Genomic DNA, 23932 nt, shown 5'->3' with positions numbered 1-23932 from the left:
AACAAGACACTGTGCATCCACCACCATGACTCAGACTGAACTTTGGCTTAAATGTTATAAAAATCTGAAAACCTACTCCCAGTGTGTGCTGGGTGATCGCCCAGTTATCCCACTAGTGCCACCCTCTGATCAAAGTACTGTATATACCTGATCATATGTCTAGAGTGACCAGTGGGGCACGCTTGTGTGGAGTAATTAAGTAAATTCTAATAAAGCTCAGAGGTGGTCTGCAAAAGAAATACATTTAAAACATAGAAAAAACACCAACAAAGGGCTTTCAGGAATAAGTCTGTAAAGGACAATTAGTATGTAATTTCAATGTAATTTTAGATTGTTTTGATATTTTGGGTTTTTTATAGTTTGATTGTTTTTTTTGTTTTTTTTTAGTTAAAATCTCTATAAAGCTCATCAACAGATGAGTGGTTTTGTTTTTAAGTGTTTAAAATCTCGTCGTAGATGATGTATTGACTACGGACCTGATCATGCACAACAGACCAACACCCACAGATAACATGGCAGCCCCAGTCATCACACACCAAAGGAACTTCAACAGTGACTTCAAACCGCTCCACTCTTCCCCCAGACCTGGAAAAATGAAAAGCAAATTTCTCCTTAGCTCGAGTAAGATGCTTGTGATGTTGTCCCTGGTTCAGGAGCAGCTTGATATTAGAAATGTCACAGCTGTATGTCTTATTGTAACATCTGACACCAGCCTCCTTGTAAAGCTTTTTCCACTCATTGCACCAACTTTTCATGAGCGTATTCACAGATCTGTGGTCATCCCCACTGCTTGTTCACTTTTTCCTGCCACACTTTTCCCCTGCAGTCAACCTTCCATTATAATGGTTCAATACAGCACTCTGGAAACAGCCAGCCTTTCCAGTAATGACCTTCTGTGGCTTACCCTCCTTGTGGAGGGTGTCGATGACAGCTGTAAGGTCAGCGGTCTTCCCCATTTTTGTGGCTGCTAACACAAACAGAGATATGCTGTATTTATATTGGCTGAATGGTAATTTACTGAGATCAAAATATATATCCCAGTATTTTGAGATACCGTTACCGTCAAAACTAAAACCCAAAAAGGCTCAAAATATTCCACTTTATAGTGAATGAATATGTTTTTGAATTTAATCACAAATAATAAACTCTTAAACAGGTACATGTGTATACTGACAGTATTCTGGTCAAAACTCGCACCAACAGTCACTTCAAAGCTGTAATAAATTCCCTTCGAGGCTCACATAAGGTCACTGCTGTGATAGCTTGCTATTCTTTATTGCTTTTCCACAGTCCTATACATATTGACCTATTGGCACAGTATAGAGATTCTCTACCAGTGGCTGGTGTTAACCATATTCTGAAACGGCTTCCTGCCTGAAGCTCTCTGCTCAGTCCTCATTGCCCATTATTGACCCAGTCACGAGAGAGAGAGAGATAGAGCGAGAGCCAGTTGGAGAGACAAACAGAGACAAATACAAAGGAGCTTTCCTCTTTGCCGACTTTGTACCATTTAATAGTTTGTTGGAGCTCCACTAGCATGTTTTCATTGATGCTTCCCCACAAGCAGCCAAACTCTTTTCTTCTTTTGCTTACTCCAGCTGACAACTAACCCAGGTAGGCTTTAGTATGTTTTTTCTTACTATATTACTTACTTTTCTTACTATTCTTGTTGTTGTTGTTTTTCTTTTCTCTTTACCCACCATTGATTTATCTTGTTGCCTGAGCAGTACTGTGTCATTTTCTCAGCCTATTGAGTCACAGATGACATTTAGTCTCTGTTTTTCCCATCCTTGGCTCCAGGCCTAACATATGTAAATTAAACCAGCAGTGTCAGTAATGTGGGGAGTTTGGAGAACTGTGGTATCTGAAACTAGAATTCTGTCATCTTCAGCTCTGTGTGACAGTTTTGATCATGTCTAAGGAAGTCACACGAGTAGTGTGTGATCAGTGGCTCTTAAAACATTTTTGCTTTATTCCCACAAGACACTGGTCTGTTCTAAAGGGAAATAAAGTTTCATAAACAGTCTTTGAAAAACAAGCTAATGACATGTGGAATCATTCTTTAAGCTTGCTGAGGCACTAATGAGCCCCACTTATCCAAAGTACTCGGATCCCGTCTCAATTGATCTATAGGCACAAATTTAACACACACTCCCCGATATTAGAAATCATACTTACAATGTTAATGAGCAAAGCAAGAATTCAACGTGTGAGTGACTGGTGTGTACTGTATGTGCCTGTTTCTTAATGTTTATCTTTTGCTTGTGAATGTACTGATGTGTAACAAATTAGAGACTGCAGTTATGTCAGTGAAATCATACTACCTTTTTCCTCATTAAAAGTAATTAAACACTTGTCACTGAAGTGAAAAACTGTCACTTTCAAAATTATTTTTCCAGTTTCCTCAATTTCCTCCAGATTAAGTTCACTGGACCAGATACATTATTCCACCGCAATCAAAAGATCAACGCTTATTGAACCAAATCCAAATTTGGCCTACAGAGACTTGGCAGAGCACTCTGTCCCATGTGCACGCTTATGTACGAGTATGTTTCATGTCTCTATCAAGTGACATGGGGTGTTTGGAAGCAGGGAGAGCCTATCGATCAGCTGGTGGGGGGGAGCGAGTGTTGCGCCTGCAGCTCTCGCTCCATCTGCCCACTGGGTGTGAAGGACACTGATGTGACAGCGCTAATTACAGAGGCAGGAAGCCAGCGCTATAAACATTCACAGCAGCAACTCAAGCGGGCTCTGCCTGGCTAAACCCCACCCTCCACCAGCCACTTTACACCACTCATCCCTCAGGGCGGATTGTATTTCAAGAGTTCTATGTGAAATGAGGCATTATCTGCAAATTCCCATTCAAAGAAATATTGCTGTAGAAATCAGATGTGTGTAAAACAGAAACGTCTGTGACAAACACTAAAAAATGCATGATTACGTTCATCGTTGATGTTTTTGGTTTGTTTGCCTTTTTTGTTATTCGTTTGCTGCCAATTAACGGTCTTACATTTTGGTAATCTAAAAAAAACAGTAAAACAGGAATCTAAATTTATGTAAATCTAATTTCAGGTATTTGTATTTGTCTTTTGAGGACAAGAAGTCTGGTTTAAGTCATGGACAAAGTCCCGGTAGATACATGTGTGCTCTGAGTACCTTTTCAGTAAGCAGTCAAGAAAGATTATTTAATTTTACTCTCTATTATGACTAGAATAATATATACATAAGTATGTTTCCTATTAAACCTTGAATAAGCAAGATAGTTGTGCCATCACTGGACAAATAATCAGTAATATTCCTTCACTGGATAATGAGTTAAGCAGAGGGTATAGACCTCTGGGCTTTGAATACTGAGGGAAACCGAACATCATCAACAGCTTAGTTTTAGTGATGAAGAAGCACATGCCCATTCTCATCTGGTGATTGGGGCTTTGATGGGGGGGATAGAAATATCTATTTATTTCCACAACTCCCTTCGTCCAACCCTCTCTTTAGAAATTTCTGATTATTTCAACTTTAAATTGTAATTATGGCTGTCTTAATACAGCATCAGCTCTAATGTTTAGGTTCCTAGGATAGTAGATTTTACTTTATTTTTTACATTTAACCAGTAATACTATTTAATAATAGTTTTCTTTTCAGCTGTAAAAAAATATTAACATATTATTAACCCAGCAAACGTATCTGTTGATGCTGAAAGAGCCTTTGCTCCATTGAGCTTAAGGAAACTGAAGAATGGGGCAATGCCTTCATATTAAGTTCATATTAAGTTACATTGTTACATTGTAACTATAAAAATTCCCTACTCGCCCCTGTGGGCGGTCAATCCTTCAAGCTCAGGTCCTCTACCAGAGGCCTGGGAGCTTGAGGGTCCTGCGCAGTATCTTAGCTGTTCCTAGGACTGCGCTCTTCTGGACAGAGATCTCCGATTGGTTTCCTCAAACAAATGTTGACCGTGAAGCTGAAAACTGTAATTATTCTGTAATTACTGAGTTTCATTCACAGCCTGCAACTGGAGTACTTTAAATAATACCATCAATGTATAAAGGAAAGCCCACCCTCAACACCCACCAACAGGAACAAGCTGCCTTTAAGCTCAGCTGGTGGCATCCAATGCCACGTGTGTTACCCTCTCATTTATTTTAATTATGCTCTATTCTATCGACTTGGCCACCCTTTAATTATTTTGCCATTGATCCGCACAGTGACTCAATAAGCAGGTCAGTGAACAGGAGCGGCTTCGGCTGCTGCCGCAGGCTTCGTTCTCAGATATGGAGCAACAGCCAACATACACACGTGCACATATGTACAGAGGGGACAGTGCCATCTTAGGTTTCGATTAAAAAAGGGAACCCGAGAGATAAATATGTGCGCACTTTTACACTGTGCATTACACAGCAAACACACACAGTCTGCCTAGAGTGTCTTGTCACTCTCTCTTCCTCTTTAGCAGGATGGAGCATGGAGACCGAGGGATGGGAGTCTCTCACCTTCGCTACGAGGATGAGGAGGGTGAGTGTGTGTGTACCTGTGTGCTATCCATGTATTGGATCTATCACACACTGGCCCCATGAGCTTATAAAAATGGGAAAGCCATTCTACCCATTTTAGATTTTTATGTTACCATGACAGATCACACTAACTTCTAATTTTCAATTTCTTTTTAATTTTTTCTGAGAGCCTGTGTGGGTGACTGTTGTTAATGTGCTGCAAATGAGCAGTGTGTGTGTGTGTGTATTTTGGGGGGTCTTTGGGGAGTTGTTGTATGCATGTTTGTGTAGCTTTACACTAAGCAGCAGCTCGGCAGGTTCTTTATCCAAACATCAAATATTGGCTTGTGTCTCCCTGTAGTTTAGTAATTCCATCTGGAGTTGTGTGTGCAGTTAGTGCAATTAGTTTTACAGCACTATTCAAATTGCCAGCAGATGATCAAACTCACATCATCCAGGATTTTGCTGCAAAATGGAGGTTGTGCAAGCCAAGCTACGAGACTGTGACTGTCAATAGGCCTAATTTTCTTTATTTCTGTGTCAACAGTGACAAATCGCAACATGCTGCAGTTGTTAATAACCACACAAGAGCTGCGAAACATAATTTATTCTGTTCGTTATAGTAGTTTAACATTCATTAAAACACTCCTGAGTATGAGGGATTAATGAAAAATCTCATTAGGTAATCTGCCAGTGTTGCTGGCTGTCAGTCAACCAATTCAGAGCTGTTCATTTAGCATTCACTGCAACCGCCTGTGTTATAGAAATCTGTTCTAAATGACACCTGTTCTTAAAAATTATTGCCACCTTCTGTATATCTGGAACTCTCCAATCTATGACCAAGAACTGTATATATTTGTCCACAGATCATCAGTCCATCTACATTGGTGTGCCAGTAGCTCGAAGATATCGACGTAAACGCAGGCGAAGGCGTTCTAGTCAAGAGGGTAGTGATATGGATAGAGACAGACATTACAGCCACCACAGACACCAGGAGCATGATCGGTACACAGAGATAGATATGGAGGAGGGACTCGTGGATTCAGCAGAGCAAAGTCTCCAAGACATCAACCGTACAAGTAAGTCAGCGGTGAGAGACATGACATGACTTGTGACATGTCTTGTCTGTCAAACACCAGTCTGGAAAGGTGCTTTTGTCACACTGAAAGAGAAAGAGCCTGAACTCTTCTGTTGAGGGCTGGAGTCTACTAATTTCATGTCAGATGTTTAATGATTCTAGGCAGCTCTAACCAATCAATGAAAACGACATTTTTCACCCTTTGTGAGACAGCTTTATTAAATCATGGGAAACAAGACTGTTGTTGTCATTGTGACATACTTTGATGTCACCTTTGCACTGAAGAAACACATTTTTAACATGAAACATGAAGTTTATTGGAGGTTTCCTTATGCTACAGTCCCACTAGGGAAATAGTGATTACCGATTGTCGTTCATTGCAAACATGTGCAATGAACTATTCATTTTTTTAATGACTGCTTCAAAGCTGAGGCCAGGTCTGTGACCATTCACAATCAGCTGCCACTTACAAAGTGACCTCAGGTCTCAAGAAGGCTATAACAATGTAACAATAACATGGAGTCAGTCTGCTATCAGTTTGCAATTGTATGTCGTCAGGTTGCAATCCTTTTTTTCCTTTTGTTTTTATTGTTTTTTAATCTTTTAAGTTGACCCAGCTTAATAGGAGAAGCACTCCTGAAAAGCCAGAGTGCTCCTTGTTGCTGAAATAACAGTCTGCTCCTCCAGCTCTCTCTGAGCCTTTCATGTGCAACAATTTCATGTGCTCTTTCAGAAATTGCTTTAGTTACGTCTCATATATATAACTCATTTTCTGCACATTGGTGTCTTTTATTTGAACATTTAAAAATAGCCTTTCATATTGCTTCCTCCCAGCATTTTTATCAAAGAACAGCAGGAGTCCGAGACACAGCCTGAGAGTGGCTACCTTCTGTTTCAGGTTTGAGTAATAAGTAGTTTGGCAGAACACTGCTGTTGTGGCTTTCAAAACTTTTTCCAGGAAAGTTGCCCAGTCTCTTAAATCAGTATGGTGCCATCAGTGGAAAGGCAGCAGAGGTGTTTACTTTGCCTTGATTGTATGCTTACATCAACACAACCTTTTGGAATCCACGTGCCACCTCTGTACATGGTGGTCAGCTGGAGGACAAGAACATGGACAAAGACGTACAACAAAACAATGAGAGAAAATAGTAATCCATTACTTAGAATTAAGGAAGTCGTACTCTACATCAAACAGCAAATGTTGGAGGGTAGAATGCATTCTTTGATTTTACAGTATTGATTTCACAATCGCATGCCATTCAGAAAAAAAACTGCCGAAAGATATTTAAGTCAAATGTAGTAGTTATCAATAGAAACTTCAATAATATTGATCAATGGTAGTTTAAAAGACAAAGCTTGTTGATTTTAATTACAGTCTATAGGTTTGCAGCCCTATTCACAGCTGGCAACTCATTACCCCAAAACCCCACGCATGAACACAGAGTCCTGCTCAATCTCCCTGCAGATACAATGATACAATGGATTGGAAGCACAGTAGAGTTGTGAATGACTAACTGTAATCAGGCAGCACTGAGTGATCCAGTCATTACTGCTGGGACAGCAGATGAAAATAACAGAATGATTATGCTCAAAATATGGTGACAATTAAAATATTTAAAGTGAAAACTTTGGTTGCACTTTACAGATTGAAATGTCAATTTCAGTGTTTGATTCAACTACTAAGGAAATGCACTATTGTAGCTGCAGTGGAAGAGAAACTGACAATATGGAAAAGATTGTAATTAAGTATTAGCTGAAACCAGTAACTTGACTGTAAAACAAGTGATTACAAAAGCAAGTCTAAATGGAGGGTTCTACTTTTGTAAATGATGCCATGTTTTTATGGATGGTCATTTTGCTGTAAAGAAATCAGCCACACAAACTCGCTTTGTGTAGCAGATTTAATGAAGACAAAACAAAGGTACAAAAAAAAAATCTGTAAAACAACGGTCGCATGTTTTAGGTGAATTTTTTGCAAGATCCTCGGGTATTTTAAAGCAAATACAAATTCTAATAATGTCGAAAACATCCTTTCCTTCCATCAAGTGTCTCCAGTGGCAGAGCGGCTACGTTACATCCTAAATGAAGACGATGACATGCCGACACCAACGCTCTTCACTGAGATGGACACTCTACAGAGAGAAGGAGACGAGCTAGAGTGGAAGGAGTCTGCCAGGTGGATGACACTCAAACAGACAACAGAGGGAAAATATAAAACAAATTGTGTGCTTTTCCTGGTTGGCTGGTTTAGAATGTCTTCTTGTAAAAAAAAAAAAAAAAGCGACTGCGACATAAAATGAAGGACAATTTTCCAGCTGCATGGTTTATAGCTTGTTTAAAGTGTATTCAGCACTAGAATTTTGTTGGGATGGAATTTCAGAGGAACAACATTTCAAAATTAGAAAACTGGAAAAGAAAATATGTTGAAATCATGATTGAATTTACCTTCTTGAACACAGCTCTCTGGGTTCGCATAAAATTGCCGTTCTTGTTCATGGAGGTGGTTTAAATTGCATATTGTGCTTTCTAAATTGTGCTTGCTAAGGTGTCATGTAAATCATAAGTAAAGTAAAGCATGATTGGGCCTGTGCACCTTTATGCAAGACCAGGCTCTTAGGAGTTTTTACTGCAGGTTTGCATTAGACAAAGGAGTTATATATCACTTCCATTGTCCACTATCTGTTGTTAGAGAACATCTAGTGCATGAGTCTGTGTATCATGGTTAGAGCACACTATGGAAATTTCATGGACTGGAAGCATGTAGTTTCCATATATGCTTGATTAGGTCGTGACTTATCAATCATATATGGTTGCAATGACTATATGGGAACGTTTATGTTATAACAACTTATTTTTTATGTTACTCCAATATTATGGCAGCAGTGTTCAACACAAAAGTCAAAATCTTAATATCTTTGCATTGCAAATCTTGCACAAATGTCACAGACCAAATTTAAATGTGCTGTAGTGAATAAATGTTAAAGAAGAGATTCTCCAGTTCAGTGGCTACAAATAGCAAAAATGCAGTCGTGTTAGTCTGGAACACTGTGTGAAACATGGATTTAGCTACGGTGACATCAACTGTTGATATGTGATGTCCTATTTTGACGCCTCAAGATTTTGGTTTTAGAAGAACTTTGTGACAAGGAGATTCTAGTGGTGAAACCAATGAGCATACCCTAAGTATTTATCCTTTTTAAAAAAAACTTAATATGATCAAGATTTACAAAACAGCCTTAATTTTTGTATTTCATATGTCCCAGAATGAAGCTATAACATGATCATGATTGACATATGGTTTTTAAATTCATTCAGGCATATCTGGGAGGAAACCAGCAGCCAGTAACCTGTTTGTGTCTCCTGTTTAACCAGTAGTCTGCTGTGCATCGACTCACAATCACAAACAAATAAAAGATCATTTTTTAGAGTCCTTGTTAAATCTCAGCCCAAACACACCTTTACATGCTTCTCAGATCATCTATGACAGCGGTCCCCAACCTTTTTGCGCCACGGACAAATTTGTGCCCGACAATATTTTCACGGACCGGCCTTTAATGTGTTGCGGATAAATACAACAAAATAAAACGAGTACCGGGACCGAAAAAAGAAGATTTATTCATAACACACGTGAAAAGACCCAGGAAAACCGAGTTAATGAAAAAAACGATAACAAAATAACGCTAAAAACCGATAAAAACCCTGAAAACCATAAATTTCACACCCGAGTCTCAAGTCTCGCAGCCCGGTACCAAACGACTCACGAACGGGTACCGGTCCGTGGCCCGGGGGTTGGGGACCGCTGATCTATGATGATTGAAGCTGCTTTTAGGTCTCATGTGGGGCAAGATACAGAAAGAACTAATCTGGACAGGGAAGAAGTATTGCTAACAATAAGGAATGGGAATTTTATGTACTAATTAGAATATTCACAGAAGTCATCTTGCTGTATTTGCATTCTGCTTAGAATCACATTCAATTAGAATTTCAACTTCTCAAAATTACATTATAGAGTCACCAAAAAGAAACTGGTATCTGTAATTGGTAGTACTACTGCTCTACCTATTAAATGTTAAAAAGCATTTCAATATTAGGTCAGCATATCTGAAAAGAGTATGCTAATCAGAGCGACATATCTTAAATACGGTAACTCATCAGAAATGATTATGCTAATTAAGGCAGTAAAATATTGTTATCAAGGACACCATGAGCCCTTGTAATGAAGTGTACGGTGTGAGCTGCTAAAAAATCAGACTAATGGTGTTCTATAAATTTATAGCACTAATAACAGCGTTAAGCAAATAGAGGCTTGGATCTAGGATAGTGATGTTGCTCAGTACTGATTATTACTTAAGTAGTTAGTACTGCTCCGAGAGACTCCTGCTAAATGAAAATAACTTGCAAAAACCAATGACATATACTAAGCAGTGGCCCTGTTGAGTTTTCTTTCTTTCTTTCTTTCTTTCTTTCTTTCTTTCTTTCTTTCTTTCTTTCTTTCTTTCTTTTTAATAATTGTTTTGGGCTTTTTTAGCCTTTTGTTGTTATTTGATGGTGGAGAGAAGACAGGAACGCTGGGGAAAAACCAGAGTAATGTCATGTAGTAATTGGCCTCAAGTAGGATTTGAACACTAGTCTCTGCATTAACCATTAATCAGCACCCCAGACATGAAATTTTAGGTAAATAGTATTCTCACCTATTCTGTCTCTCTGCATGTTCTTGCTGCCTTTAGGTGGGTGAAGTTCGAGGAAAAGGTAGAGGAGGGAGGGGAAAGGTGGAGTAAACCCCATGTGTCCACACTGTCCCTGCACAGTCTTTTTGAGCTCAGGACATGTCTCCAGACAGGAACAGTGCTGCTGGATTTGGACGGCTACTCGCTGCCTCAAATAGTTGGTGAGATATTCACATTTATAACTGCACGTCTTTATGTGTGAATAAGCAGTCAGAATTCACTGTTTTCAATAAGTGCGCTGCAAGCCTAGCAGCTCTTTAGCTATTTGGTATTTTTTATGTTTTGGGGGGTTTTGCAACATATTTTATATTTGTAACCATTTAGCTAACATAATTAAGCTAACAATCATGTTAGCTAAATATATTATACTCCATTTCCACATAAGTAATAAAACAACAAATACATTAATAATACGTGAATAATAGAAGTATATCAAAATATCAGTATGTAATTTTAGTAAGTTATGAAACAGCTGTACTTTATAAAATGAAACATTGTTTGAGTTGCTTTTGCTAAACAAACTGATTGGTGATTCATTTTAACACCTATACCTGGCTTTCTCTGCTATTACATTTTTGTAAAATATATATTAGTTAACCCTCTATAGACACCCTCTTTATTGAGGTTTTGCAGTCACACAACTACTCTCATGTATGTGATGGCAAGTGAGTTAGAGACTAGAGACTGGTCTGCAACCATCTGGCAACCACTGGTTAGGAAGAAAAAAATATTTATTACATGACTAGTTGGCATGTGGTTGGTAAAGGTTGATGCCAGTTCCTGTAAGATCAATTGCTTAATCCCCAAACGCACAGGTCCAGACACGGGTCAGTGATCTCCTGGCAACCACCAGTCATTAAATGTGTATTTCCTGACCGGTTGGCGAAAGCCTTCTTATGACCATCTTAGTCACTAACAGATTGGTGTTGATACTGACACCCGATAACTTCCTTTAACTATTATTTTAGCACAAACTAGTGCCACAGTAACATTACCTACAGCTGTAAATTGCTTTATCATTTTCCCTTGCTTTATGAATAACCCTGCATCATGACCTTTTTCATCTTTCCCTTTTGCATATCCAAAAGCTCAAAGTATAGCTACAAATGCATTAGTATGGAGTCAATAAAGTATAAAAAAATACAGTTAAAGACAAGAAAAAAATCAATGAGTAAATGTATTGTTTGCCAGTTCTCAGTAAAAATCAATGCTTAATAAACTGCAGGAACATTTTCTAGCACATATCAGATCTTTTTATATTTCCTTAATTTTCCACTCGCTGGTCAAGTGATTGATAAGATTGTTTTAAAAGTGGTGCTCCGATATTCAAAACCAGGTCACATTTTTCTCAGTAGTAGTTTGTTGTAGATGGTTATTGATATTTTTAACGATTTTGTATAGTATAGATGTACCTTTATCCTTCTACATAGCCTGAATTTAGATAAGCTTTCTTTTCTCTAAGTATTCTCCGGGAATAGTTCTCCAGGCTTCGTGAAGTAGACTCCAAAGCTCTTTGGATGTTGGCTGCATTTTGTTTCATTACATGTCATGATGATTCCACACTGCTTCAGTAATGTTGAGGACTCTGAGGAAGTTCTGTTGTGTCTTTTTGTGTTCAAGTATGCCTTTACTGCATTGGCAGTGTGTTGGGGATCATTGTCATGCTGGAAAATGAAGCAGCTGCTAATCACATCCTTTCTAGGTAGCATAGCATAGTGGATCATAATCTGATTAATTGTAATTCCATCAGTTTTGCTGACAGACCCTCCACAATGTTAATGCTTCACAATAATGAATGTTTAAACATTTATTATTGTTCCTTATTGAAACAGAATTTTTTAAATTGCATTTTTCTTATGTAACTTGACATACCTCAGCCTTTATTCCCTGTTTCTATTTGTTAAAAATGGCTTCTTGTCAATCTCCCTTCCACTGAGACCATTTCTGATAAAGCTTCAGTGAATTGCAGATCTATCAGCTGAGTGTCTCCTGTGTCAGGTCTTTGTTGGATTTATTGCAATTTGTTCAGGACATGACTTTAGATACTGTTCAGCTCTGTTGTAGATAGTTGTTTTGGCCTGTAACTTCTTATTTTATATATTTATAGAAGAATAATCTATAAATGAATAAATACTGTAATAAAGCTAATAAATATCAAATATTTATTATATATACAATGTTTTCAGCTAATAGCTCTTTGGGATTCACCTTGTGTTTGCAAAAATTGGATTTTATGCCTGTCAAACTGTTTTAGCTTTGGAATTTTTCATAAATTCAACCAAAGAAATGGGAACAAACAAATAGTGACAGGCTGCTAGTAACAAACATAGATTCATCCCTTGAGTTAGGTCTGTTATCTAACTATTATTGAAGTCTTTTTTATGCCTGAATTCAAAAGTAAGTGTTAGATGACTTAGCTAAGAAAAAAACATTCTTGTTAAAATGGTCAGATACATAGACTGGGCTGAAAATGAGTGAAAAAGCAGACAATGGTTGAAGGGAAAAAACAGAGAACTATTGCCCAAGACAATTTTAAAATTAAAGGAAGAAGTAACCAAGTAAAACAGTCTGGCTTCTCTGAAGCAAAATGTAAAGAAGTGCCCACTCAAGATTATTGCACAGTACAGCATAGAAATCGTAGTTTCCTGAATATTTTTTCTTTACCATTTTCTGTGTTAAAGAGAACAGTTGGTGTGTTTCTGAAATTTTAAACACATTACTGGCCAAAATCTTTCTTCTTGTATCAATTTGTGTGATCTGGACCAACAGAAGACAACAAATTCACATGACACCACTTTTTATTTTGCGTCTCATACAAATTCATTTTAAGCTGTCCTTGTGTCATTTCACAATATTTTATCTCTGTATTCCCCAAGACATAACCTTAAATTACCCACACAGATAGATAAAAATGTCTTGTCAGTGGTGGTGAAGGCAGTAGCACACTTGACCCTGAATCACAGTGGCGCTGGTCCATTGTGCTGTCCTGTCCTCTTCAAATGTGATTTGATCTTGTTCTGAAATGATTACTTCACTTCCTTCCAAGGTGCTATTAATATATCTGGGTTTTCTGTCTAGAGCTCAAATGCAGCAGGTTTGTGTGCTTTTTAGCACACTGTGATTTTTAAAATGAGCAAACGGTGAATGATTTTGACTAATTCGTTCTTGTCTTCTGCTTTGTATGAATATAATCTTTAATTAATGTGATCTCCTTGTTCATGCACAATAGCTGTCAGCCTTTCTCTCACTATGATAAAAAGCATCCTGCTGTTCATTTAATTGAACTTTTATGCAACTGCAGAGTCAGACAATTTTTATAGGGTTGATCAGGCTGAGACCATTGGTTTAATTTGGGTGGCACAGAAGCTGACGTCTTGTTAATTAAGAGCCAATTTTTTTTGGTCACTCATTCGCAAAATTCACTTGTGCGTGCATGACTACCATGTAGAAGCCCACCATAAGGAGTCACATTATAGTAAGCTTTTTGTGTAACTATAAATAGCTTTTTTATTGACAATTAAACATTTCCTTACTGTTTATAAAGCTCAAATGATAGATTTAAAACATGGCCATATGGTAATAAGAGTACATTTCTGCTGGCAATCATGCTTAAAATTTTACCAAACAACTAATAGTTGTTTGGTGGCCACTGGTCAGACTCCTAAGAGAACATGCAAATGATAATAGTGTACAGTCATACCACTTTGATAGGCACAAGCACAACCCGTTGTTCCTAAGTGGCATGAGCCAGTCTCAGGGGCAAATGAGACTGCGTCATTTTTTTACACTGAACAACAAGTTGCCATTTCAAATAACAAGTTAGACCATTTTAGATGTGGATGTAGACAGCATAACAGAACCATAGACGTATAATTTACACAGAAATTTATACTTATCATCAGTATATGCAAAGCATTCATTATATTACACGATAGCAGACTACAGTCAGTGTTATGAAACTCTTTTTCAACTCTAACTTCCAGTTAGGAACTCTTAAGATGTGAAATTTTGTGTCTCTTTTCTAGATGACATCATTGAGAGACAGATAGAGGAAGGCATGATATCTCATGATCTCAGAGAAAAGATCAGTTTTGTCCTGCTGAGGAAGCATCGACACCAGACCAAGAAACCGATCCACCGTTCCTTAGCTGACATTGGCAAGTCCAGCTCTTCTACCAGTGAGTGACCCAACTTGTGACACAGATTGACCTGCCCTGTGTAGCTCTGTGTGAATAATCCATGAGAGACCAATATTCTAAGTATAGCAGGGGTGGGTGATTAACTTTCTCAAGGGACCACATGATGAACCGAGACTGTTGGGGAGAGGCGCAGCAGTAAGCTGAACTCATTTCTGCTCAGTGTTAATTTTATCTCATTATAAACGACTACTAGTAAGAGTAGATGTTATAATTTGGCCATAATTGTGGCTCATTGGGAAAATTGATTGCTCATTCCTAGTCTACAGGATAACAGGTAGTTGACCTGCCAAAGTATTACATCAGCTTGAGTTTCCCCTGACTGATAATATTAAACACATTGTTGGAGAGCTAGCATTATGAAATGCCATCACATGAAACAACACTGTGAATCCCTAATTATAGCAATTCTTTTTCTTTGTCGTTGGCAAGGGCAAGGCAAGGCAAGTTTATTTGTATAGCACAATTCAACAACAATGTGATTCAAAGTGCTTTACAGAGACATTAGAAACAAAAACAAATAAAAAGCATGATTTAAAATTGATTAAAACAAGCAAACTAACTAACTAACTAATTAACAAACAAACAAAACTATATAAAATCAAAACAGGTAAAATCAGAACAATAGATAAAATCAGTAGTTAAAATGTTAGTTTTGAAATTTAAGCTTAAAAGTGTGGATTTGGTTCTTTATTCAAATGCAGCTGAGAACAGGTGAGTCTTCAACCTAGATTTAAATGAACTGAGTGTTTCAGCTGATCTGAGGCTTTCTGGGAGTTTGTTCCAGATATAAGGAGCATAAAAGCTGAATGCAGCTTCTCCGTGTCTGGTTCTGACTCTGGGAACTGATAAAAGACCGGATCCAGATGACCTGAGGGATCTGGAAGGTTCATACTGGGTCAGGAGGCTTGGCTTCATTCTGGGCTGACATGTAATTTTGATGCTACTGAGAAATGAATTATGCATATATTTAACTCACTCACTGAATGAATGAACACTCTTGAGTCAACAAGGCTCATATCCTCCACAGGGGACGTATTAATGTTTGATGAGTTAATTACCACTGTAGCATTTTCACATATCATCAAGACAGGACACATGGTGTTCAAGAAATCATAAAGCATCACCTCCAATCACTGATTCTGTTGTGTTTCTCTTCCTGCTTCCCTTCCCATGGCAGATCGGAATGTTGGACCCCGAGGTGGAACAGGTCCGGGGCAAATGGCCAACTTCAACAGGTCCACAGAGGACCTCCGAATAAAGCAGCAGCCAGCAGCCAACTATGGCCGCCTGCGTGAGTGTCAGGTTTTGGCTTGTGAAGCCGGTTGATGTTTTTTCAAAATAAAAGTCATTATATTTTTCCTTGTTTTAAGAGCACTGTGAAGAGTCAAAGCCTATATAACCATAATTGTATCATCCTACAATCTCCAAATAACACATTATAGTTTCACTTGTAGATTGCTGTTTAACATTTCTGCATATGTGAAGACTGAATAAATAAATTCAGGACACCAAGCTCAGATTGTTAGCTCATATTTACAGACCAATCAGTATCCTCTGAGCACATTTATGTACTCAGAGGATACTGATTTGTCAAAGCCATCTCTCCTAATTCTGGATTTTCATTCTAACACATGGAAAATTTGCTCTTTAGTGATTCTTGAGCATAAATAAGGACGGGAAAAAATAGACATTAAGAGTGACTACTTCATGACTGTCATGGGCTGGGTCTGTGACCCAGCATTTTGAGTTCATGATATATTGTTTATTTATGGGGAAATGTTAAGTTCTTGTTTTGTATTATTAGTTAGAACTTGAGGCTTCATGTTTTGCCATTTATCGTTTGGGTTTAGCTCATCTAGCTCCCAAAAAACCCCTAAGTGGTTCAGCCTTAGTGCTGTTATTGGATCCCCTCATTTCCCCTTTCCCTGGGTTTTGGTCCCACCTGCCCTTTGTGTTTCATGTCTCATGTGTCAATGTTGTTTGGTCTGCCTCATCATGTTCTCCTGTTTATTTTGAAAGTCCAGTTTTCATGTCATTGTGTTTGAGTTTACATTTCCTGTGCATGGTTATGTTCATCCTTGTCAGCTGTTTCCTCATGTGTCTCGACTTCCCCTGATCACCTCATGTGTGTATTTAAGTCCTCTGTTTTCTATGTTTCGTTGTCAGGTTGTCTGTTTGCATCCCCATAGTGTTTTGTCATAGTTTACTCAGTGTTCATAGTTTTGTCATAGTATTTTCACTGAGTTTCTTAGTTCTTTAGTTTCTGAGTGTTCACAGTTTTCTTAGTTTTCATTTCAGCGTCTTTCAGTGTCTTTCAGTGTCTGCTTCTGGGTCCTGTAAACTAAACTTATCGGCGCACCCCGCCGTGACAATGACATCATATGGTGGCATTCATAAGAGAATGAGATTGACAATATAGTGTAGATGAAACTGAGATGATGGGGAAAATGGTGGACAGGAGGGGAAAGCAGGTCAGAAAGCAATGAACTGAAATGACGCATTATTTCATTGATCAGTAAAATGCACACACATGCTGACACAAAAGTACTGTCAATAAATGACAGCTTTTTGGATTTTTAGAGGTATTTTTACTTTTTCAGTTACATGGATATCACATAGTGCACCATAGATAATTATCCTTCAGTGTAGTGAATGTATATCGTAATAGTATTGAGCCCCTGGATTCCCACCTCTAATGACAAGAATTATGGCTGCTGAAGTATTCAGTATATATATATATATATATATATATATATATATATCATAAAATACTTTTGATTTTTTAAAGATTAATTTCCAAGACTTACATCATCCTACAAGTTACACCCAGTGTGGTTAAACTGAAAGTGAAGGAAATGGGAAAAGTAGCACCAAAAGAACAAAAAATACAAAAGACAAACTGTTTCCTGATTTAAAATGATGATCTCCAAATACATTACAATGATCTACAACTTTGCAATACACTCTATACCAGAGGTGGCCAACTCCAGGACTCGAGAGCCGGTGTCCTGCAGGTTTTAGATGTGTCCTTGATCCATCACAGCTGATTTAAATGGCTACATTATCTCCTCAACATTTTTTGAAGTTCTCCAGAGGCCTGGTAATGAACTAATTATTTGATTCAGGTGTGTTGACCCAGGGTGTTATCTAAAACCTGCAGGACACCGTCTCTCGAGGCCTAGAGCTGGCCACCCCTGCTCTATACTATATACATTAAACTACAGCCTTTACAACCTCACCACTAACTGTGACAAAACTAAAAACATACTTTCTGTCCTTACTTCCAAAATGCATGAACATCATAAAATAAGAATTTATGGCATCTGTAGTGCATTAGACTGTGAAGATTTACCCAATAGCTTTATCTCATAGAATTTATGTGCCAGTTATCAATTTCAGGCCTGAAATGATTCCAAGTAGGTGGATATAAAGAGTAATAACTGTATAACTGTCCCAACCTCGCAGGTCACGCCCAGAGCAGGAGTATGAATGATATTGCGGACACTCCAAGCACAGACCAGGTGAGTTATTACTGAAACCAGCTCATTACATTCAGTATGTCAGGGATACAGCCTTCACATGCGTAAGGCTTTTTAAAAGTGTGTTTTATAGTTGTGTGGCTTTGGTTTGATCCTGACAATGACCAAATTCATGTTCCTGTCTTTTCTACTGGCAAATGTCTATCTGCCTGCACTGAGGGAATCTCTGGAGGATACATTTATTTCCACTCTGTTGCCTTTCATGATTGGACAGATTGCCTACCAGTAAGGCATTTCATTGTATTGAATTGCTGTTTCTTCATCGCTCATCAATTTGTCATTGCACCTGCTCGCTGAGGTGACATCAAGTGACAGAGAGAGTGTGCAAACACATAATTCACTCATTAGTGAAGCTGATGCAGTAATGGGAGTTAAACCTGGTGACGCATGCCAGTGCCGCTGCAAAGGCGTGCTGATGTCGCTTCAATTAGGCTACAGGGCTTTGTAACTGACAAGTCAGATTATGTGTCATTCACTGGGAGGGATCGTGTAAAAAAAAAGAAATGAATGAGAATTTAAAGGGTGCTATGTGGGCCACAAAATTTGTCTGTGACAGTCGGCAGGGGGGCCAGCACTGGTTGTCCGGTTCCGAGGGCTCTACTTATCGTTTGGCTAGCTGTTCAAATTCTATTTTGAGGTCTACATCGGTCGCATGTGACAACGGACAAGCGATTGTTCATTTTGTTACAGTGTGTATTTGCGCTTGTGTGTGCCACATTTTCTGTGTCGATATTGAGCTGGCACTGAGAAAAAGATGGATTTCACTGTCGGTTCATCAGTCCACGTGCTTTGCTCTCACGTGGAGCCACAGATTCGGGTTATGTGTTGTTGAAAAGGCTCTCCACTACTCTGTGTTATTGTGCATCAGTCCAATTTCCTGCCACACCTTTAGATGTAATCAAACAGGTCAGACTGGTTCACCATTTCGGGTCACAGGCAATTGTTTTCCCTCTCTGATTGTTTGTGTGCATTTCTTTAAGGATTTTATGCCCACTTAACTACACAGGATTGCATTTAAAAAACGTCCTCCTGGGCTAATCTGCCGGGTTTTGAGAGACTGTAATGACAGAATGAAACTTTAATGATCCCTGTAGGTAGATCCAATCACTACACCTACCAACACCGTCACAATAAAAGCACACGTCTCAGTTACAGCAGTCTTTGTCTTAACATCCTCCTAACTGAAAAATGACTTTATAAGATAAACTTAAACAGTTGGTTCAGTATTATTATATTATTTTCAATTTGGTGTCATACATGAGAGAATAGAAGACTAATACATTTTTTAAAGTTACATAAATGATTTTGTAAGAAGTTTATTTTCTGTATGTTCAGTTTAAACTATGAGAGCGCGACAGTAATACGTATAGGAAATTGAAGATTGCCACAAGATGCAAAAACAAAACAATTAAACATGTAAAATGAAATATGAATACCTCAGAGCAAAGTCTATAACATGTAGGAATTACACATATTCTACCATGCCGACACGATAATGCTGGACTGCGTTCTCCCTTTTTTCTGTAGTTGAAAAATAAATTCATGAAGAAGATCCCCAGAGACGCGGAGGCTTCCAATGTCTTAGTGGGCGAGGTAGACTTCCTCAACAAACCTTTTGTGGCGTTTGTTCGCCTGGCCCAAGCTACAACTCTAGGAGGTCTAACAGAGGTCCCTGTTCCCACCAGGTAAAAATCCCTACAATATGTCATTGCCCGCCAACCAACAACAAACATCTGCAGTCCCAGAACATACCTCACATTTGTTTCCTCACTCTACAGATTTCTGTTTATTCTGCTGGGGCCCCAAGGAAAGGCCAAGTCCTTTAATGAGATCGGCAGAGCAATAGCAACTCTAATGGTGGATGATGTAAGTGCCTGTCACTGTGTGTTAAAATCCTTCCATAGCATGCGTTCTTCATTAGACTTGACAATCTGACGCTGACATTTCTCAGGAAACCTGAGCAAAGATAAATATAAAGATTCTTCACAGTTCCTTTAAAGGACATGTTCAGCGTTCACTGGCATGTCCAGCATTATGTTTGGAGTACGTCTGGAAGTGATGTTGATTGTTAAGCATCAGCTATAAGTGTGGTTTCTATTTGGATAATGAGTCGTTAATTGTTTTCTAATGGCAGCAGTATTCTCTTCCCTGAAAACAGTTTGAGCTGTTATTCTGTGTTGTGTCACTAAGTTACTGTGTGTCATTTTAATAGCAGATACAAACAGTAAGGAAGTGACAGGCTGTTATTTTAAAAGAGTCCGAGTGCAAAAGAAGCACATTTTCCATCCACAATTAAAACATGATTATAGGTTTGTGGCTGGTAATATGAAGCTGACCTATTATTGAATATTGACAATTATTATGTGGCATCTCAATAGGAGTTCAATCTCTCCTCTAGTGCCACACTGACAAGGCAGTGCTGGTCAAATTTAAGAGCAGAACATGTTTATGTGTAACGCTTTATTTAAACCTGTTCAAAAACCAAGATTAGGTCAGCAGCTGTCAGTCTCTTCCCGTAATACAGACAATATTCCATTAAGTAAAAACATTCAAATTCCTACTTTAGTAAAAAACAAACAAAAAAAACAACAACTTTTTATTAAACTAATTGTTTCATCAATTATTTTTATAACTTAATTTGTTAAGTAATACATGTCTTAACAGTACCAGTCAAGATATTGGACATTCACACCTATGGGTACACAGCTCTGCCACCACACAGCTGCAGCTGTCATGAAACTCTATGTATGCGTCATTGCAATAGCATGATTGGCTCATATTAACAGATTTCTACTGAGGATTCTTTGAGTGCCGTGCTTCTCTCCTACAGGCTCTCATGTTCAGTTATTAGGCTTAACTTTGATGACTTTGACCATGTTCTGTCCTTTCAGTAGAACAGTTTGTGCAGTTGATAATTATTATTTGCTGTAAAGAACTGAATTTACTCAATAATAATAACTAGCATTAGCATTAACCTCTGATTGGTGCTAAACATTAGCATGTTTAACTAAGACGGTGAGCATTTACACCACTGCACCGGCTAGATTTAAGCATGTTAATGTAGTCATTGTGCTTATGTTAGCGTTCTCTTACACAGAGTCAATAGTGCTGGTTATACACACATTCATTGACTCTATAACATTAGCATTACAGTCAAACTGTATTGCTAATTTTTCGTAATCTTCTTAATGGCAAAATGTCCTTTTGCTTGAAGTTGTTTTACTACTGTATGTGCCAACAACTAACTGTAAAGCATCTGTCCTATGTAGAAAATAGCCTGTGCAGTCATTAGCTTGATTTAACTCAACCAAAAAACATGGCAGCACCGCGAAAAAGGGCTCTGACGCATCTAATGACTGTTCTACAGATCAAAACCAAGTTATTTGAAGTGTAGTTAGATGGAGAAAATCAATAAAGTACCACATCTACTATTTGTAAAAGATTTCTGAATGGGGCCAGTGCCCATTAGAACATTTTCACTGCCAATTAGAACCACTGCTTGATTTTTTTCCCCCTGTTGTTGATACAGCCTTATTTAGAAACATATAATGCTTGTGCACACTAATCTCTATGGGCATGATTAGTGGCTGACTGGCAGTTATTCTTGAATTGAATCCAGCTGAGGACAGATGTCAATATAGCCTTAACAACCAATGTTCAATATGTCTCCATCAAAGGTGACAGGCAAACACAGCTTATTAGGGCAGTACATACTTATTACTATTACCAAGAGAAAGCGTAAAACCTTTTCTTTTATTTCTCTGTCTTCCTCCCTCCCAGCTCTTCAGTGACGTAGCCTACAAGGCAAGAGATCGGGAAGATCTTATTGCAGGAATAGATGAGTTTCTGGACGAAGTGATTGTGCTTCCACCTGGGGAATGGGATCCCAAAATCCGCATTGAGCCGCCTAAGAAGGTTCCCTCGGCTGACAAAAGGTTGGGGATGTCTAACCGCCTGAGTAATACATATAAAGGTCAAAAAGCTGTAGTTGAACAATGAGCGATGTGCCAAGAGCAATTGCAAACTATACTAAAATCCTTTAGGTCGAAATATCGAGTTACAGAAAATTAAAATGTTCTCTGAAAGAAAGGGTGAAATTGTGCCTTTCAGTCAGCAAGTACCAGTTTGCAAGGTTGAAACAGCTTATAGACAGACCATTCGAGTGAATAAATATATGTGAAAAAAGTTTAAATCTCATATTTGCTCACATGTGTGGCATGTACGTGTCCTTTGCAGGAAGTCAGTCTTTTCCCTAAATGAGCTGGGACAGATGAACGGCACAGCTGGCGGAGGTGGAGGCCTGGCAGAAGACGAGGAGATGCCAGTTCAGCATGAGCTTGGAGAGGAGCTGGCATTCACTGGACGGTAGGCAGCCCGGGCCGCGTGGCAAACTGCTGAGAGGTTTAGACTAAACACAAGCAGACTCTGGGAATTTGAATATGGCCTTATCAAAATTTGGCAGAATGGGCAAGTTATTTAACCACACCTGTCCTAAAAAAATGCCGATACTTCCTTATAAGTAGCGTGGCTGTAGGTACAAAAGTTAAACTAATGTAAAATGGACAGTATTGGATTGCCAGTTTCAGCTGTGCCTGCAAAAAGAAAGAAACAAAGAAAATGGAACATTCCTTGTCTTGTTTTGTTTCAGAGTAGAAAATGTTCTATAAAAGGATAAATATGGCTTTATCCAAATCCAATTTGCCAATGATAGCCTGAGAGAGTAGGTTTCAGTGGTAAGTAGTGCTTACACTTTGTCAAAGTCAAAGCACAGAAGTGACTTTTTAAACTTGGAGAAAATAGACTTAAAAGCGAAAGCAGTGACCTCTCCTGCCTACAAGTATAGATGTCAAATCACTGTGTAAGTGATTCATGGATATAGTCTCTGCTTTCTTGCTTCAGAGAAAATACTGTGACATGCTGAGAGGCGGAGTGTGTGAAGCATCCTAACCAACTGTGTCGGTTGTTGTTGTGCAACAGGTTCTGTGGGGGTTTGTACTTGGACATAAAGAGGAAATTGCCATGGTTCCCTAGTGATTTCTACGAAGGGTTCCACATTCAGTCCATCTCCGCTGTGCTTTTCATCTACTTAGGCTGCATCACCAATGCCATCACCTTTGGTGGGCTCCTTGGGGACGCCACTGACAATTACCAGGTGATGCCGAGTGCCGTAATAACGATTTGTACATTTGGAGAAAGCACTGTTTGAAGTGCATTGCAGCTACTACCTTGCTGGAAAGAAAATTCGAGCTACCCAGATTGATAGTAAGCATCGAAAACAAAGCATCGTTTATTTAAATCACAGCATTTGTGACAGTTGCTCAAAATCACCAGGGAAACAGCTGTTTGTGGCTTGTAGCCGTCTCTTGTTTGTTATTTCCCTTCTGTCTGTGGACTGCTATGGGATGAAAATAGCATTAGACTTAATCAGTGATTTGAACAATAAATCTTTATTTTTGTAATTTATTATAGATCCTAAACAATCCCAAACAGATGGGGCAAAATCACAAGCTCACAGTTTTTGACATAAAAGGGGCCAATTAAATCCAGTAGGTGCCATTTCTGAAATCGTCGGGGTCTTAATCCTTTTCCCGAAGTATCAAAGCCTGGTGGGAGTTTCAACCTCATTAACTTGTTCATTAAAACAAGTCATCCTCCAAGCCAGCCCATAGCTTTGTTAAGTTTGAATCAAAATATCAGAAACATACACATGTCATATTTGACATCTCTCTGCTATTAGCATGTTGCTGTGCCTGTGTAGTTCATGCTGTTCTGCCTTTTTCTCTCAGTCCTTCTTTCTATGAGTTTGATCTTGAATCTCTTAATCTTTTTACTAACTATATACAAAAAGTTCTGTATATTGTTGCCTGTGTTCAACAGAGTAAATGCAATAACATTAACT

At 38.6% G+C, this 23932-nt stretch overlaps 1 protein-coding gene across 3 annotated transcripts in view; it reads left to right on the top strand.

Moving 5' to 3' along the window:
- Positions 1–1475: 1475 nt before the first annotated feature.
- Positions 1476–23932, top strand: part of slc4a5a (solute carrier family 4 member 5a) — a 39984-nt gene continuing 17527 nt past the window's right edge. For 2 of the 3 annotated variants that reach the window (XM_082554357.1, XM_082554356.1), the window contains exons 1-13: positions 1476–1614; positions 4451–4512; positions 5357–5569; positions 7615–7744; positions 10296–10456; positions 14321–14473; positions 15672–15785; positions 17960–18015; positions 19561–19718; positions 19812–19899; positions 21814–21968; positions 22270–22398; positions 23011–23185. In XM_082554357.1, the coding sequence (XP_082410483.1) occupies positions 4455–4512; positions 5357–5569; positions 7615–7744; positions 10296–10456; positions 14321–14473; positions 15672–15785; positions 17960–18015; positions 19561–19718; positions 19812–19899; positions 21814–21968; positions 22270–22398; positions 23011–23185 (1590 nt within the window). In that variant the 5' untranslated portion in view covers positions 1476–1614; positions 4451–4454. The remainder of the gene's footprint in view (positions 1615–4450; positions 4513–5356; positions 5570–7614; positions 7745–10295; positions 10457–14320; positions 14474–15671; positions 15786–17959; positions 18016–19560; positions 19719–19811; positions 19900–21813; positions 21969–22269; positions 22399–23010; positions 23186–23932) is intronic. The other variant, XM_082554355.1, reaches the window with a different exon arrangement.

This window comes from Aulonocara stuartgranti (genome assembly GCF_965226115.1).
Source record: "Aulonocara stuartgranti genome assembly, chromosome: 12".
Taxonomy (NCBI): Eukaryota; Metazoa; Chordata; class Actinopteri; order Cichliformes; family Cichlidae; genus Aulonocara; species Aulonocara stuartgranti.
This window is presented reverse-complemented; position numbering and strand designations above follow the sequence as displayed.